Here is an 18,991-nt window from a genome sequence, read left to right on the forward strand (position 1 = left end):
CTGGAATAGCCCTCAATAGGAAAATAAACAGTGACCCCGTGTGGCCAATACTGGAATAGACCTCAATAGGAAAATAAACAGCGCCCTCCTGTGGCCAATGCTGGAATAGACCTCAATAGGAAAATAAACAGTGCCCTCCTGTGGCCAGTACTGGAATAGACCTCAATAGGAAAATAAACAGCGCCCTCCTGTGGCCAATGCTGGAATAGCCCATAATAGGAAAATAAACAGCGACCTCGTGTGGCCATTACTGGAATAGCCCATAATAGGAAAATAAACAGTGCCCTCCTGTGGCCAGTACTGGAATAGCCCATAATAGGAAAATAAACAGTGACCCCGTGTGGCCAGTACTGGAATAGACCTCAATAGGAAAATAAACAGTGCCCTCCTGTGGCCAGTACTGGAATAGCCCATAATAGGAAAATAAACAGTGACCCCGTGTGGCCAGTACTGGAATAGACCTCAATAGGAAAATAAACAGTGCCCTCCTGTGGCCAGTACTGGAATAGACCTCAATAGGAAAATAAACAGTGCCCTCCTGTGGCCAATACTGGAATAGACCTCAATAGGAAAATAAACAGCGCCCTCCTGTGGCCAATGCTGGAATAGACCTCAATAGGAAAATAAACAGTGACCCCGTGTGGCCAATACTGGAATAGACCTCAATAGGAAAATAAACAGCGCCCTCCTGTGGCCAATGCTGGAATAGACCTCAATAAGAAAATAAACAGCGACCCCGTGTGGCCAATACTGGAATAGACCTCAATAGGAAAATAAACAGTGCCCTCCTGTGGCCAATACTGGAATAGACCTCAATAGGAAAATAAACAGTGCCCTCCTGTGGCCAATGCTGGAATAGACCTCAATAGGAAAATAAACAGTGACCCCGTGTGGCCAATGCTGGAATAGACCTCAATAGGAAAATAAACAGTGCCCTCCTGTGGCCAATGCTGGAATAGCCCTCAATAGGAAAATAAACAGCGACCTCGTGTGGCCAATGCTGGAATAGACCTCAATAGGAAAATAAACAGTGCCCTCCTGTGGCCAATGCTGGAATAGACCTCAATAGGAAAATAAACAGTGCCCTCCTGTGGCCAATGCTGGAATAGCCCTCAATAGGAAAATAAACAGCGACCTCGTGTGGCCATTACTGGAATAGACCTCAATAGGAAAATAAACAGTGCCCTCCTGTGGCCAGTACTGGAATAGCCCATAATAGGAAAATAAACAGCGACCTCGTGTGGCCATTACTGGAATAGACCTCAATAGGAAAATAAACAGTGCCCTCCTGTGGCCAGTACTGGAATAGCCCATAATAGGAAAATAAACAGTGCCCTCCTGTGGCCAATACTGGAATAGACCTCAATAGGAAAATAAACAGTGCCCTCCTGTGGCCAATACTGGAATAGACCTCAATAGGAAAATAAACAGCGACCTCGTGTGGCCATTACTGGAATAGACCTCAATAGGAAAATAAACAGTGCCCTCCTGTGGCCAGTACTGGAATAGCCCATAATAGGAAAATAAACAGTGCCCTCCTGTGGCCAGTACTGGAATAGCCCATAATAGGAAAATAAACAGTGCCCTCCTGTGGCCAGTACTGGAATAGACCTCAATAGGAAAATAAACAGTGACCTCCTGTGGCCAATGCTGGAATAGACCTCAATAGGAAAATAAACAGTGCCCTCCTGTGGCCAGTACTGGAATAGACCTCAATAGGAAAATAAACAGTGACCCCGTGTGGCCAATGCTGGAATAGCCCATAATAGGAAAATAAACAGTGCCCTCCTGTGGCCAATACTGGAATAGACTTCAATAGGAAAATAAACAGTGACCCCGTGTGGCCAGTACTGGAATAGACCTCAATAGGAAAATAAACAGTGCCCTCCTGTGGTCAGTACTGGAATAGCCCTCAATAGGAAAATAAACTGTGACCTCCTGTGGCCAGTACTGGAATAGCCCATAATAGGAAAATAAACAGCGACCTCGTGTGGCCATTACTGGAATAGACCTCAATAGGAAAATAAACAGTGCCCTCCTGTGGCCAATGCTGGAATAGACCTCAATAGGAAAATAAACAGTGCCCTCCTGTGGCCAATGCTGGAATAGACCTCAATAGGAAAATAAACAGTGCCCTCCTGTGGCCAGTACTGGAATAGACCTCAATAGGAAAATAAACAGTGCCCTCCTGTGGCCAGTACTGGAATAGACCTCAATAGGAAAATAAACAGCGCCCTCCTGTGGCCAATACTGGAATAGACCTCAATAGGAAAATAAACAGTGCCCTCCTGTGGCCAATACTGGAATAGACCTCAATAGGAAAATAAACAGTGCCCTCCTGTGGCCAGTACTGGAATAGACCTCAATAGGAAAATAAACAGTGCCCTCCTGTGGCCAGTAGTGGAATAGACCTCAATAGGAAAATAAACAGTGCCCTCCTGTGGCCAATACTGGAATAGACCTCAATAGGAAAATAAACAGTGCCCTCCTGTGGCCAGTACTGGAATAGACCTCAATAGGAAAATAAACAGTGCCCTCCTGTGGCCAATACTGGAATAGACCTCAATAGGAAAATAAACAGTGCCCTCCTGTGGCCAATACTGGAATAGAACTCAATAGGAAAATAAACAGTGCCCTCCTGTGGCCAATACTGGAATAGACCTCAATAGGAAAATAAACAGTGCCCTCCTGTGGCCAATACTGGAATAGACCTCAATAGGAAAATAAACAGTGCCCTCCTGTGGCCAATACTGGAATAGACCTCAATAGGAAAATAAACAGTGCCCTCCTGTGGCCAATACTCGAATAGACCTCAATAGGAAAAGAAACAGTGCCCTCCTGTGGCCAATACTGGAATATACCTTAATAGGAAAATAAACAGTGCCCTCCTGTGGCCAATACTGGAATAGACCTCAATAGGAAAATAAACAGTGCCCTCCTGTGGCCAATACTGGAATAGACCTCAATAGGAAAATAAACAGTGCCCTCCTGTGGCCAGTACTGGAATAGACCTCAATAGGAAAATAAACAGTGCCCTCCTGTGGCCAGTAGTGGAATAGACCTCAATAGGAAAATAAACAGTGCCCTCCTGTGGCCAATACTGGAATAGACCTCAATAGGAAAATAAACAGTGCCCTCCTGTGGCCAATACTCGAATAGACCTCAATAGGAAAATAAACAGTGCCCTCCTGTGGCCAATACTGGAATATACCTTAATAGGAAAATAAACAGTGCCCTCCTGTGGCCAATACTGGAATAGACCTCAATAGGAAAATAAACAGTGCCCTCCTGTGGCCAATACTGGAATAGACCTCAATAGGAAAATAAACAGTGCCCTCCTGTGGCCAGTACTGGAATAGACCTCAATAGGAAAATAAACAGTGCCCTCCTGTGGCCAGTAGTGGAATAGACCTCAATAGGAAAATAAACAGTGCCCTCCTGTGGCCAATACTGGAATAGACCTCAATAGGAAAATAAACAGTGCCCTCCTGTGGCCAGTACTGGAATAGACCTCAATAGGAAAATAAACAGTGCCCTCCTGTGGCCAATACTGGAATAGACCTCAATAGGAAAATAAACAGTGCCCTCCTGTGGCCAATACTGGAATAGAACTCAATAGGAAAATAAACAGTGCCCTCCTGTGGCCAATACTGGAATAGACCTCAATAGGAAAATAAACAGTGCCCTCCTGTGGCCAATACTGGAATAGACCTCAATAGGAAAATAAACAGTGCCCTCCTGTGGCCAATACTGGAATAGACCTCAATAGGAAAATAAACAGTGCCCTCCTGTGGCCAATACTCGAATAGACCTCAATAGGAAAATAAACAGTGCCCTCCTGTGGCCAATAGTGGAATAGACCTCAATAGGAAAATAAACAGTGCCCTCCTGTGGCCAATACTGGAATAGACCTCAATAGGAAAATAAACAGTGCCCTCCTGTGGCCAGTACTGGAATAGACCTCAATAGGAAAATAAACAGTGCCCTCCTGTGGCCAATAGTGGAATAGACCTCAATAGGAAAATAAACAGTGCCCTCGTGTGGCCATTACTGGAATAGACCTCAATAGGAAAATAAACAGTGCCCTCCTGTGGCCAATACTGGAATAGACCTCAATAGGAAAATAAACAGTGCCCTCCTGTGGCCAATACTCGAATAGACCTCAATAGGAAAATAAACAGTGCCCTCCTGTGGCCAATAGTGGAATAGACCTCAATAGGAAAATAAACAGTGCCCTCCTGTGGCCAATACTGGAATAGACCTCAATAGGAAAATAAACAGTGCCCTCCTGTGGCCAATACTGGAATAGATCTCAATAGGAAAATAAACAGTGCCCTCGTGTGGCCAGTACTGGAATAGACCTCAATAGGAAAATAAACAGTGCCCTCCTGTGGCCAGTACTGGAATAGACCTCAATAGGAAAATAAACAGTGCCCTCCTGTGGCCAATACTGGAATAGACCTCAATAGGAAAATAAACAGTGCCCTCCTGTGGCCAATACTGGAATAGACCTCAATAGGAAAATAAACAGTGCCCTCCTGTGGCCAGTACTGGAATAGACCTCAATAGGAAAATAAACAGTGCCCTCCTGTGGCCAATACTGGAATAGACCTCAATAGGAAAATAAACAGTGCCCTCCTGTGGCCAATACTGGAATAGACCTCAATAGGAAAATAAACAGTGCCCTCCTGTGGCCAATACTGGAATAGATCTCAATAGGAAAATAAACAGTGCCCTCCTGTGGCCAGTACTGGAATAGATCTCAATAGGAAAATAAACAGTGCCCTCCTGTGGCCAGTACTGGAATAGACCTCAATAGGAAAATAAACAGTGCCCTCCTGTGGCCAATACTGGAATAGACCTCAATAGGAAAATAAACGGTGCCCTCCTGTGGCCAGTACTGGAATAGATCTCAATAGGAAAATAAACAGTGCCCTCCTGTGGCCAGTACTGGAATAGACCTCAATAGGAAAATAAACAGTGCCCTCCTGTGGCCAATACTGGAATAGCCCTTAATAGGAAAATAAACAGCGACCTCGTGTGGCCAATGCTGGAATAGACCTCAATAGGAAAATAAACAGTGACCCCGTGTGGCCAGTACTGGAATAGACCTCAATAGGAAAATAAACAGTGCCCTCCTGTGGCCAGTACTGGAATAGACCTCAATAGGAAAATAAACAGTGCCCTCCTGTGGCCAATAGTGGAATAGACCTCAATAGGAAAATAAACAGTGCCCTCCTGTGGCCAATACTGGAATAGCCCTTAATAGGAAAATAAACAGTGCCCTCCTGTGGCCAATACTGGAATAGACCTCAATAGGAAAATAAACAGTGCCCTCCTGTGGCCAATACTGAAATAGACCTCAATAGGAAAATAAACAGTGCCCTCCTGTGGCCAGTACTGGAATAGACCTCAATAGGAAAATAAACAGTGCCCTCCTGTTTATTTTAATAAATATCCTAATAAATATCCTGTTTATCCTAATAAATATAAAGAAATATTTATTAAACGTTTACAAAAAATATAAGTTTGCAGAATAAAGTTTACAGAAAACATAGTAAGTTTACAGAATAGAGAAAAATAAAACAAAAAATTACCAACTAGAAAACACACATAGGAAAGAGGAATAAAAAAGATACAAAATGCAAAGAAAAAACTAATAACTAGAAAGAGAAAATTTAAAAATAAATCCATTTTTCAATCTCTTTAAGCTCATTTCCTTCTTTCCTTGACCTCCTCACACCTCCCCTTTTTGTATTCCCGTTTAGAAAATCCTTTCAGCAAATCCTTACCCTCTTTCATGTCTTGCAAACTTCCCCACGCCTTTTCCAATAAGAAAAATAAAAATCATTTAAACAGTCCTGCGAAGAATCCTTTCTTGTAATAAAAAGGCGCCAAAACTGCCTCGGCGTCCCGGGCGTGGGAAACAGCTGAGGAGAATCAGGTGAGAAACAGCTGGCAGGAGAAAAAGGCGGGAAAGGGCTGGCCCCGCCCACCGCCTGGCCTGGGATTGGCCCAAAGGCCGAGCTATTCGCCGCGCGTGCGTCGAGCGAGGGGGTTGTTAGGGCGGCCATTTTGGACGAGGGCAAAGGGAGCGGAAAGAGGGAACCGGGGGAAGAAAGGGCGGAAGAGGCGCCGCCGCCGCCATGTTCGTTGAGGGCAGCGGGCCTAGACTAGATTTCTGCATTTCAGGGCTCAGACCAGATGCCTCTTGAGGCCCCATTTCTGCATTTCTCCTTATTATTATAGATTAGTATATATGGGACGAGGGGACGGGAAAGAGGGAGGGGGAAGAAAGGGCGGAAGAGGCGCCGCCGACGCCATGTTGGTTGAGGGCCATCGGCCATCCTTTCTGCGCATGCTCTACAGCCCGGGCAGCTTCACAGTCGCTTCTGCGCATGCTCCCCAACCTAGAGCAAGGGGCGTTACAAACCACCTACGGTCGTTTCTGCGCATGCTCTACAGCTCGCGAAGCACTATCATCCTTTGTGCGCATGCTCTACAGCCCGGACAGCGCCACCCTCCCTTCTGCGCATGCTCCCCCACCAAGAGCGAGGGGCGTGACGCAACCCATCCAGCCAATCCCGCGACGCCGGTTTAGGTCGGGCAAAGCCGATTGGCGGGCGTGCCTCCGGGAGGCGGGCCCTTCTTCACCAGCGACCAATAGGCGTCCGGGAGGGCGGTGGAGCCAGCCAGAGCGGCGCCATGGCGGAGAGCGACTGGGACACGGTGACGGTGCTGCGCAAGAAGGGGCCCAGCGCGGCCCAGGCCAAGTCCAAGCAGGTGAGCGGAGGCCTCTCCCCGCACAACCGCCGCCGGCCCTCTCACGGGGCGCTCTGGAGGGGCCAGGCCGCGGCGCGACCCTCCAAAGCCCCTCGCCCGCCGAGGCCACGCCCCCCGGCGGCTCCCATTGGCCGAGCCCCTCGCCCGCCAAGATGGCGGCGCGCCAGGCCACGCCCTCTCAAAATGGCGCCCTGAATTCTCCTCAGAGAGACTTTTCCCCTCAGTTAATTAGAAATAAATGGGTTCTGTTGGATTTAAATGGGATTAAAAATGGATATGTGGTGTTAAATTTTAAGTTCTCTTCAAATAAAAATAAAAACGAACAAGCTCCACTCAATTTAATGAGAAATAAATGAACTGCGTGCAGGTGAAATTGGGTTAAAAAGAAGTGAGTTCCATTAAATGGGATGAAAAATGAAATAATTGCATTTAATTTAAATTGGGTTAAAAATAAGTGAGTTCCATTAAATGGGATTAAAAATAAATTAATTGCATTCAATTTAAATTGGGTTAAAAAGAAGTGAGTTCCATTAAATGGGATTAAAAATAAATTAATTGTATTCAGTTTAAATTGAATTAAATATAAGTGAGTTCCATTAAATGGGATGAGAAATAAATTAATTGCATTTAATTTAAATTGGATTAAACAGAAGTGAGTTCCATTCAGTTTAATGAAAAGTAAATTAATTGCATTCAATTTAAATTGGATTAAACAGAAGTGAGTTCCATTAAAAGCTATTTAAAATAATTTAATTGCAAATAAGTGAATTGCATTCAATTTAAATTGGATTTAAAAAAGTGAGTTCCATTCAGTTTAATGAAAAGTAAATTAATTGCATTCCATTTAAATTGGATTAAAAAGAAGTGAGTTCCATTAAATGGGATGAAAAATAAATGAATGCCTTTCAGTTTAAATTGGATTAAAAATATGTGAGTTCCATTCAATTTAAATTGAATTGAGCATAAATACGTTCCATTATATTTCAATTGAACTGAGAATACATAAGTTCCATTATATATGAATTGGATTAAAAATAAATATGTTCCGTTCAATTTAAATTTTAAGTTCCTTTTTAATTTAATTTAAAAAGAACAAGCTCCATTCAATTTAAACTGAATCGAAAATAAGTTGCCTTCAATTTAAATTGGATAAAAAATAAACCATTCCATTCAATTTAAATCAGATTAAAAATGAATACGTTCAATTCAATTTAATTTTTCAGTTCCATTTAAATTTAATTTAAAAAGAACAAGCTCCGTTCAATTTAAACTGAAATGAAAATGAGTTGCCTTCAATTAAAATTGGATTAAAAATAAATCAGTTCCATTCAATTTAAACTGAATTGAAAATAATTACGTTCCATTCAATTTAAATGGGATTAAAAATAAGTTCCATTCCATTTAAATTGAATTGGGAATAAATAAGTTCCATTTTATATACATATATATATATACACACACACTTTCCTTTCTGCTTCCGCATAGCCACCAAATTCCTTAATTATTTGTATCCTCTTAAAATTTGGATACGTATTATTTGTTTCCTCTAGAAAAATTGATACGTATTATTTGTTTCCTCTAAAAATTTTGATACGTATTATTTGTTTCCACTAAAAATTTTGATACGTATTATTTGTTTCCTCTTATTTGATACATATTAAGCTGGCTAGGGTATTTGCCATAACAATAATAAATAATAACATAAATATTGGTCCTTTTATGTTTACGCTAACATTTCAGGTTGTTTCCAGTCCGTTTTAAAATAAGCCGGAAATGTTGAACGTTTTTTCTTCTTCCTGATTTCTTCTGCTTCCTTTCCATTTCTGCTTTCCTTTTTTTCCCATATATATATATATATATATATATATATATATATATATATATCATTCTATTCCCCCCCCCCCGAAATGTCATTTTATTAAATTAGACAAGACCCTGGTTTGATTCTGATTATAATATAATATAATATAATATAATATAATATAATAATAGTATTTATTTAATAAATCAAATAACAAATAACAAATCTGAATAAAAATCTGTAAATCTCTCTATAAAACCCCAAGAATAAGAATTAACTCTACTTTGCACTAGTCTCATAACAAATGAGACAGATCTGCGGAGACGACTTTCCAATGCGGGGGAAAAGAGAGACCGTGCAAACCAAGAAAATCTTGATTAAATACACAATTCACGAATTAAAAAGAAGAAAAATTAATATATATTTTTAAATTTCTCCCCTTTTCTGTCCCTCTTTTCTGCCCCAGGCTGTCGTTGCAGCTCAGAGGCGAGGCGACGACGTGGAGACCTCGAAGAAATGTAAGTTTCCCCAATTTTTAACGGTATTTGGTTTGAGCTCCTTGAGTCGCTTGGAGGTTTCCTCCAGTGGAATTTATTCATTATTATTATTATTATTATTAATGGAATTTATTTACTGATATAGATGGGCAGGTCTCAGGGTGGGAGAAAGAAACAGCGGGGTTTTTTACCGGGGAAGAGGTAAAAAGAGATTTTCCTGTGCCTGGAAAATGCCTTCTTTTGGCTGCTGGTCCCTTATTTTCAAATCTGCAAGTTGCATCCTTCCTCCTTGGGTACCGCTCCTACTTGAAGCATCCTTCTACTTCCTGTCTCCTCCTGCATCCTTCCTCCTCCTCCTCCTTGGGTACCACTCCTCCTCCTTGAAGCATCCTTCTTCTTCCTGTCTCCTCCTGCATCCTTCCTCCTCCTCCTTGGGTACCACTCCTCCTCCTTGAAGCATCCTTCTACTTCCTGCCTCCTTCCTCCTCCTCCTTGGGTACCACTCCTCCTCCTTGAAGCATCCTTCTTCTTCCTGTCTCCTCCTGCATCCTTCCTCCTCCTCCTCCTTGGGTACCACTCCTCCTCCTTGAAGCATCCTTCTACTTCCTGTCTCCTCCTGCATCCTTCCTCCTCCTCCTCCTTGGGTACCACTCCTACTTGAAGCATCCTTCTTCTTCCTGTCTCCTCCTGCATCCTTCCTCCTCCTCCTTGGGTACCACTCCTCCTCCTTGAAGCATCCTTCTACTTCCTGCCTCCTTCCTCCTCCTCCTTGGGTACCACTCCTCCCCCTTGAAGCATCCTTATTCCTGTCTCCTCCTGCATCCTTCCTCCTCCTTGGGTACCACTCCTACTTTAAGCATCCTTCTTCTTCCTGCCTCCTCCTGCATCCTTCCTCCTCCTCCTTGAAGCATCCTTCTACTTCCTGTCTCCTCCTGCATCCTTCCTCCTCCTCCTCCTTGGGTACCACTCCTCCGCCTTGAAGCATCCTCCTTCTTCCTGTCTCCTCCTGCATCCTTCCTCCTACTCCTTGAAGCATCCTTCTTCTTCCTGTCTCCTCCTGCATCCTTCCTCCTCCTTGGGTACCACTCCTACTTTAAGCATCCTTCTTCTTCCTGTCTCCTCCTGCATCCTTCCTCCTCCTCATCCTTGGGTACCACTCCTCCTCCTTGAAGCATCCTTCCACTTCCTGTCTCCTGCATCCTTCCTCATCCTTGGGTACCACTCCTCCTCCTTGAAGCATCCTTCTACTTCCTGTCTCCTCCTGCATCCTTCCTCCTCCTCCTCCTTGGGTACCACTCCTACTTGAAGCATCCTTCTTCTTCCTGTCTCCTCCTGCATCCTTCCTCCTACTCCTTGAAGCATCCTTCTTCTTCCTGTCTCCTCCTGCATCCTTCCTCCTCCTCATCCTTGGGTACCACCCCTCCTCCTTAAAGCATCCTTCCACTTCCTGTCTCCTGCATCCTTCCTTCTCCTTGGGTACCACTCCTCCTCCTTGAAGCATCCTTCCACTTCCTGTCTCCTCCTGCATCCTTCCTCCTCCTCCTCCAAGCATCCTTCTTCTTCCTGTCTCCTCCTGCATCCTTCCTCCTCCTCATCCTTGGGTACCACCCCTCCTCCTTGAAGCATCCTTCCACTTCCTGTCTCCTGCATCCTTCCTTCTCCTTGGGTACCACTCCTCCTCCTTGAAGCATCCTTCTACTTCCTGTCTCCTCCTGCATCCTTCCTCCTCCTCCTCCTTGGGTACCACTCCTACTTGAAGCATCCTTCTTCTTCCTGTCTCCTCCTGCATCCTTCCTCATCCTTGGGTACCACTCCTCCTCCTTGAAGCATCCTTCCACTTCCTGTCTCCTCCTGCATCCTTCCTCCTCCTCCTTGGGTACCACTCCTACTCCTTGAAGCATCCTTCTTCTTCCTGCCTCCTCCTGCATCCTTCCTCCTCCTCCTCCAAGCATCCTTCTACTTCCTGTCTCCTCCTGCATCCTTCCTCCTCCTCCTCCTTGGGTACCACTCCTCCTCCTTGAAACAGCTATGGCTCAGAAGTCGAACATACCTGTGCCTGGAAAATCCCTGATTTTGGCTGCTGGTCCCTTATTTTCCAATCTGCAAGTTGACAGCTATGATCTAGTCTGACCCCCAGAAATGGGACCCCAAGAGGCATCTACTCTATTCCTATTCCTATTTTATTTCATTTCACCGGGGAAGAGAGGGAGGGAGACATAGGCAGCATGTTGTAACTTCCTGTCTGGACAGGAAGTGATCTTGCCGCGCTTGATGCCTCGCTTTGTCCCTCCTCGCAGGGGCGGCAGGCCAGAACAAGCAGCACTCCATCACGAAGAACACGGCCAAGCTGGACCGGGAGACGGAGGAGCTGCATCACGACCGGGTGCCGCTGGAAGTTGGCAAAGTGATTCAGCAGGGGCGCCAGGGCAAGGGGCTGACCCAGAAGGACCTGGCGACGGTAATGATTAAAATAATTATATTATAATTAATGATATTGTAATTGAAATAATTAAAAATTATTAGCTGTTGTTGAGGGTCATTATTAGCTGTGGGGAAGAAAGACGTGAAGTGATGAAGTTCATTTTATAAGAATATTGGTTTTGGAAAACCAATATAAGAATATTGGGTTGGGAAAACCGTTAAAAGGATATACGGTTTGGGGAAACCATTAAAAGGGAAAACTGAAATTCAACCAGGGGGATACGAGGAAGACACATAACAATGCTACTAAGTTTGGTTTAAAAACGGTTGAGATTTGCTTAAAAAAAATGGAACATCAATAACTACCAGAATGCACAGAATTTTGCTTGATGGTTGCCATTAATTTGATTTTAATTTGATTTAACTAATTTTATAATGAATGTTTTTAGAATGTTGGACTATTTTGATTGTTGTTAGCTGCCCTGAGCCCAGGTTCGGCTGGGGAGGGCGGGATATAAATATTATTATTATTATTATTATTATTATTATTATTATTATTATTATTACCAGACTTTGAGAAGACATCTGAAGGCAGCCCTGATTAGGGAAGCTTTTAATGTTTGATGTATTACAGTATTTTAATATTTTTTTGGAAGCCGCCCAGAGTGGCTTGGGAAGCCCAGCCAGATGGGCGGGGTATAAATAATAAAGTATTATTATTATTATTATTATTATTATTATTATTATTATTATTATTATTATTATTATTAAAAAATGGAAAATGTGCTTTTGGCCCCGGAACTCGCATTCGGAACCCGGAGCCAAGACGCTTAACAATGTGACTAAGTTTGGTTTAAAGATGGTTGTGATTGACGTTTGTTTGCTTGGAAAAAAAAATGGAAAATCAATAAAAAAAGGGGGGGAATCAATAAAAATGGGGGGAAATCAATAAAAGGGGGAGAAATCAATTAAAAATCAATTAATAAAACATATGGAAAATCAATTTAAAAAAAAGACAGAAAGAGGAATGTGCTTTTGGCCACGGTAATTTTGGCCCCAAAACTCGCACTCGGAACCCAGAGCCAAGACGCCCCCCCCTCTCTCTTTCTCTTTCAGAAAATCAACGAGAAGCCGCAGGTGATCGCCGACTACGAGTCGGGCAAGGCCATCCCTAACAACCAGGTGCTGGGCAAGATTGAGAGAGCCATCGGTAAGCGGGACGGCGGGTTCGAGGAGGGGGCCGGGTGGCGGGTTCGAGGACGCGCGGCTGACCCCCCTCCTCTCTTCCCAGGCCTCAAGCTCCGCGGGCGGGACATCGGGAAACCCCTCGAAAAGGGCCCCAAGGCGCAGTGAGGACAAAGCCTCGAAAGACGGGGGGCGCCGGGCGCCATGGGGCGCCCGGGGTCTCCCCGCCCTCCCGCCCCGACTCCGGACGGGCGGGAGAAGCCGCCTGCCAGCCGGCGGCCCGTCTCCTCTTTCTGCAGATCCAATAAAGCGAATTAAAATGGTGGGCGCGTCTCGAACCCGGGTTTTGTCTGGCGTGCTACGACTCCCAGAATCCTTTGCGGGGGTGGCGTGTTCAAAGTGGGTGGCTTAGAGGCCTCAAACTACGTCTCCCAGAATTCTTTGGGGGGCTAGAGGGTGCCTTAGAAGGTTCGAACTACATCTCCCAGAATTCTTTGGGGGGCTAGAGTGCCTTAGAAGGTTCGAACTGCATCTCCCAGAATTCTTTGGGGGGGCTAGAGGGTATCTGAGAAGCTTCAAACTACACCTCCCAGAATCCTTTAGGGGGATGCCCTGTTCAAAGGGGAGTAGAGGGCGCCTTAGACGCTTCAAACTACATCTCCCAGAATCCTTTAGGGGGGTGCCCTGTTCAAAGGGGAATAGAGGGCGCCTTAGACGCTTCAAACTACATCTCCCAGAATCCTTTAGGGGGATGCCCTGTTCAAAGGGGACTAGAGGGCGCCTTAGACGCTTCAAACTACATCTCCCAGAATCCTTTAGGGGGATGCCCTGTTCAAAGGGGACTAGAGGGCGCCTTAGACGCTTCAAACTACATCTCCCAGAATCCTTTGGGTCTAGAGGGGATCTGAGAAGCTTCAAACTACATCTCCCAGAATCCTTTGGGGGGATGCTGTGTTGAAAGGGGAATAGAGGGCGCCTTGGAGGCTTCGAACTACATCTCCCAGGATCCTTTAGGGGGATGCCCTGTTCAAAGGGGACTAGAGGGCGCCTTAGACGCTTCAAACTACATCTCCCAGAATCCTTTAGGGGGTGCCCTGTTCAAAGGGGACTAGAGGGCGCCTTAGAGGCTTCAAACTACATCTCCCAAAATCCTTTGGGGGTCTAGAGGGCATCTGAGAAGCTTCAAACTACATCTCCCAGAATCCTTTAGGGGGATGCCCTGTTCAAAGGGGACCAGAGGGCGCCTTAGAGGCTTCAAACTACATCTCCCAGAATCCTTTGGGGTCTAGAGGGCATCTGAGAAGCTTCAAACTACATCTCCCAGAATCCTTTAGGGGGATGCCCTGTTCAAAGGGGACTAGAGGGCGCCTTAGAGGCTTCAAACTACATCTCCCAGAATCCTTTAGGGGGTCTAGAGGGCATCTGAGAAGCTTCAAACTACATCTCCCAGAATCCTTTGGGGGGATGCTGTGTTGAAAGAGGAATAGAGGGCGCCTTGGAGGCTTCAAACTACATCTCCCAGAATCGCTTGGGGGGGCTAGTAAGCGCCTTAGAAGCCTCAAACTACATCTCCCAGAATCCTTTGCGGGGATGATCTCACCACTTCCTGTTCGGGAGCGGGGTGGGAGGGCGGGATCCCAGGGGCCACCACTTCCTGTTCCTGTTTGGGCTGAACCTAGACGAGCTGCGGCGCCAGGAGAGCAGCGAGGAAGAGGAGCAGCGCGCCGTCTTCTATAATTTGTACCATAATAATAATAATAATAATAATAATAATAATAATAATAATAATAATAATAGAGACATCGCCTTGCCAACCAAGGTCTGTATAGTTCAAGCCATGGTTTTCCCAGTAGTGATGTATGGAAGTGAGAGCTGGACCATCAAGAAGGCCGATGGCCGAAGAATGGATGCTTTTGAATTGTGGTGCTGGAGGAGACTCTGGAGAGTCCCATGGACTGCAAGAAGATCAAACCTCTCCATTCTGAAGGAAATCAGCCCTGAGTGCTCACTGGAAGGCCAGATCCTGAAGCTGAGGCTCCCAGACTTTGGCCACCTCATGAGAAGAGAAGCCTCCCTGGAGAAGACCCTGATGCTGGGAAAGATGGAGGGCACAAGGAGAAGGGGGCGACAGAGGACGAGATGGTGGGACAGTGCTCTCAAAGCTACCAGCATGAGTTTGACCAAACTGCGGGAGGCAGTGGAAGACAGGAGGGCCTGGTGTGCTCTGGTCCAGGGGGTCACGAAGAGGCGGACACGACTAAATGACTCAACAACAGCAACAATAATAATAATAATATTTATACCCTAATAATAATAAAGATATTTTAATAGTAATAATATTTATACCCAGCTACTAATAATGATACTTGAATAATAACGATATTTATACCCTAATAGTAATAATGACATTTATATAACAATATATATTATTTATACTGTATAATGGTAATAATAATAATAATATTTATACCCTAATAATAATAAAGATATTTTAATAATAATAATATTTACACCCATCTAGTAATAATGATAAAAGGGACGCGGGTGGCGCTGTGGGTAAAAGCCTCAGCGCCTAGGACTTGCCGATCGGGTGCGCTCCCGTTGTTCGGTCCCAACCTAGCAGTTTGAAAGCACCCCCGGGTGCAAGTAGATAAATAGGGACCGCTTACTAGCGGGAAGGTAAACGCCGTTTCCGTGTGCGGCTCTGGCTCGCCAGAGCAGCGATGTCACGCTGGCCACGTGACCCAGAAGTGTCTGCGGACAGCGCTGGCCCCCGGCCTCTTGAGTGAGATGGGCGCACAACCCCAGAGTCTGTCAAGACTGGCCTGTACGGGCAGGGGTACCTTTACCTTTTAGTAATAAAGATATTTTAATAATGATAATATTTATACCCAAGTAGAAATAATGCTACTTAAATAATAACGATATTTATACCCTAATAGTAATAATGATATTTATATAATAATATATATGATTTATACTGTATAATGGTAATAATAATAATAATAATAATAATAATAATAATAATAATAATAATAATAATAATAATATCTATGCCCTAAGAATAAGAAGGATATTTATATGACCACAACGACAACAAATTTATTTATACAAGAACAGCAATTTATTAATTATACCCCGCCCATCTGGCTGGGCTTCCCCAGTCACTCTGGGCACCTTCCAACAAATTATAAGAATAATAACAATATTAATAATAATAAATAATAAAATACATACTATGTACATATACTATTTAGCAATCTCTTATTTATAATTTATAATTTTATTTATTTAGCAATCTCTTATTTATAATTTATAATATAATAATAATAATAGTAATAATAATAATAATAATAATAATAATAATAATAATAATAATAATAATAATATACATTACTCAAACATCTGATTAATAGACATAGCAAAACACACGTGGCGTCTTCCAGTCACAATAAATTCAAAACATTTCCGGGTGAGCTTTGACCAATGAGGCCGCGAGGCTGACGTGCCACTCCGCCGCTTCTTACGCCCTCGCCCAATCGGAGCCCGCCACCGTCGTTCTCTCCCCGCCTCCCATGTCGACGTGCCTGCGCCTCGCCCAATCAAAACCCACAACCGTGGTTCTCTCCCCGCCTCGCCCTATCGGAAGCCGCTACCGGCGTTCTGCGCCCGCCTCTACTATCCATGCGCCTAAGCCTCACCCAATCAAACGTCGCGACCGAAGTTCCATCCCCACCTTCGCCTGCGCCTCGCCCAATGGGAACCCGCAACCGCGCTTTCTCCCCGCCTCGTCCAATCGGAACCCGCCTCCCCTTTCCACGTGACTACGCCTCGCCCAATCAGAAGTCGCAGCCGGCGTTCCCTCACCGTGATATTCGGCCCAGGCGTAGCCGCGCACGACGTCCTTCCCCGGCCCGGCGCCCGGCGTGGTGACGCGGTTGAGGACGTACTTGAAGACGCCGTCGGCCTCGTCGATATCCACGTCGGGAACCCGCTTCAAGTCTCCGTCCGCCATTGCTGCGCTTTCTGAGGAGAAATGAGGAGCGCGAACGGCCCAGCCAATCAGCGCCCGCGTTCACAGGCACGGGACCAATGGCAACACGGCGTCTGCGGAAGCCCCACCCCGGAGGCGTCTTTTGACAGGTAGGCCCAGCCAATGGGCGCGTCGCTTTATCTGTCGGGGCCAATCGTGCGTCGTATGCCGCGCAGGGGGCGGGGTTAGGTTCTTCGATAGGTCAGCCAATGGGCGCGTCGCTTCTCGCCGACGGGGCCAATCGTGGGTCGGATGTCGCGCAGGGGGCGGGGTTAGGGGGCCTCAGCCAACCGACGCGCCGTGACGCGACCCCATCGCTTGAAAAGCGTCCTGAGCGAACTACAATCCCCATGATGCTTTGCGTCTAGGCGCAGCAGAGGGAATGGCCATGCCAAGCCCCAGGTGCACCTTGGGAACTGTAGTTTTCAGGCCGAGACCCCAAAGAGCGCGCCTTCTTCCCAGGCAGTGCTAGAATTCCCATCGAAATGGGAGAATCCATTTTCTGGATTGGAGGGGGGACCGGGTGCGAAACTATAGTTCCCTGCCCTGCCAATTTGGGAAAAGATATAAGTCAATATGTATGTAATAATACATATAAATTAATATTTAGATCAATACATTTAATTAATATATTTATTAATATTAACAAATATCAAATATATTTATATCAATATATTATTATTATTTTATATTGTTTCAATTATTTAAATTTAATTATTTATTTAATCATATTTAATTATTTAATATAAAAATAATAATTATATTATTTTAATCTTATTGATGTATTAGTGTTATTAATATGTATTGATAATAATCCTATTAATAATATTATAGAATCTAATATCTATAATTTTCTCTTCTATAATATTCTAGAATCAAACAATTGTTGTATATCTATGTTGTATAAAAATAATAAATAGATTAAGGGAAAGTAAATTGAGGGCAACTCATAATACAAATCAATCAATCATAAATCAAGGAAGTGGAAATAATCATCCATGAATAAGGAATCGCGTGCAAATAATCGTTGTATAAAAATAATAATAATTAAATTAAGTGCAACTCATGAGAATAAAACAAATAATAAATAAATTAAGGGCGACTCATAATACAAATTAATGAATAATAATAATGCCAGGGTTGCGAGTTCGAGTTCCGTTTCGCATTTATTCCAGGCAAATAAATTCTCCTATTTTGATACCTTTCCATAGAAACAGACATAGACATGCTTCTTATATTTCTCCAGCAGAAAATACCTTTCCATATATATAGAGATTTCTCTTTCTTTAAGGAAATAAATAGAACATGCATTCGTCTTTTTCCGCACAATTTACACAAAAAAATAGGATTTGGCATTCGACATACAATTCCTTCGTCCGACGCACCCATTTTACAGCTTGTCGCATCAAACAATAATAATTAATAACAATGAATAAAAATGCATGAGTCTATTCCGCACCATTTACAAACCGCTCAATCCTCAAGGGGGGGAAATAGGATTTTGACAGGATTTGGCATTCAACATACAATTCCTTCGTCTGATGCACCCATTTTACAGTTTGTTATCTCATCACCTTCCGATAATAATAATAATAATAATAATAATAATAATAATAATAATAAATTAATATTATTATTAATAATAAATAATAGCATCAATAATTAAAATAATAATAACAACAGTAATTAATATTATTAATATTAGCAACAACTAATAATAATAATAATAATAATAATAATAATAATAATAAATTTTATTTATATCCCGCCCTCCCCAGCCGAAGCTGGGCTCAGGGCGGCTAACAGCAATCAAAATGCATTCATTATAAAATTAATTAAATAATATTAATTAGTAATGGATAAAATCATGATCATGATAATAATTAATAATAATAATAATACCAATAATATCGATCCTTTTCCAGAACCGTCAAAGGAACGGTATCTTTTTGCTGATGCGATATTCAAGGTGCCCGTCGTACCCTTTTCGACAGCCTTCCAAAGTGCAAAAATAATCATCATCATCATAATAATTAATAAATAAATAAAATTAATTAATTAATAATAATAATAATAATAAAAAAACCCATCATACTAATAATAGAAAACATCGATAAAACATATCGATCAGATTTGGCATTCTGGGAGGAAATAGCCGATTTGGGCCGATTTTCGTGCCAGTTTCACGATGAGGATTTTGAATTTCCGAATTCTTTGAACTTCTCTCTCATTTTGAACTTCTATTGTATTATTCTGTATTCTTTTGAATTT

The 18,991-nt window shown here is 43.5% G+C and overlaps 2 protein-coding genes across 2 annotated transcripts in view; one reads left to right on the forward strand and one right to left on the reverse strand.

Annotated features, from left to right (window-relative positions):
• Positions 1 to 17,227, reverse strand: part of LOC144326438 (uncharacterized) — a 31,891-nt gene extending 14,664 nt beyond the window's left edge. The window contains exon 1 of the mRNA XM_077922990.1: positions 16,555 to 17,227. Coding sequence (XP_077779116.1) covers positions 16,555 to 16,702 — 148 coding nt within the window. The 5' untranslated portion in view covers positions 16,703 to 17,227. The remainder of the gene's footprint in view (positions 1 to 16,554) is intronic.
• On the forward strand, positions 6,641 to 13,010 carry LOC144326280 (endothelial differentiation-related factor 1). The gene is made up of 5 exons (XM_077922831.1): positions 6,641 to 6,783; positions 9,051 to 9,102; positions 11,379 to 11,539; positions 12,619 to 12,712; positions 12,794 to 13,010. The coding sequence occupies exons 1-5, from the start codon at positions 6,706 to 6,708 to the stop codon at positions 12,853 to 12,855; spliced, it is 447 nt and encodes a 148-aa protein (XP_077778957.1). The 5' UTR covers positions 6,641 to 6,705; the 3' UTR covers positions 12,856 to 13,010.
• Positions 17,228 to 18,991: the final 1,764 nt, after the last annotated feature.

The sequence above is a fragment of the Podarcis muralis genome, chromosome W (genome assembly GCF_964188315.1).
Source record: "Podarcis muralis chromosome W, rPodMur119.hap1.1, whole genome shotgun sequence".
NCBI classification, from domain to species: domain Eukaryota; kingdom Metazoa; phylum Chordata; class Lepidosauria; order Squamata; family Lacertidae; genus Podarcis; species Podarcis muralis.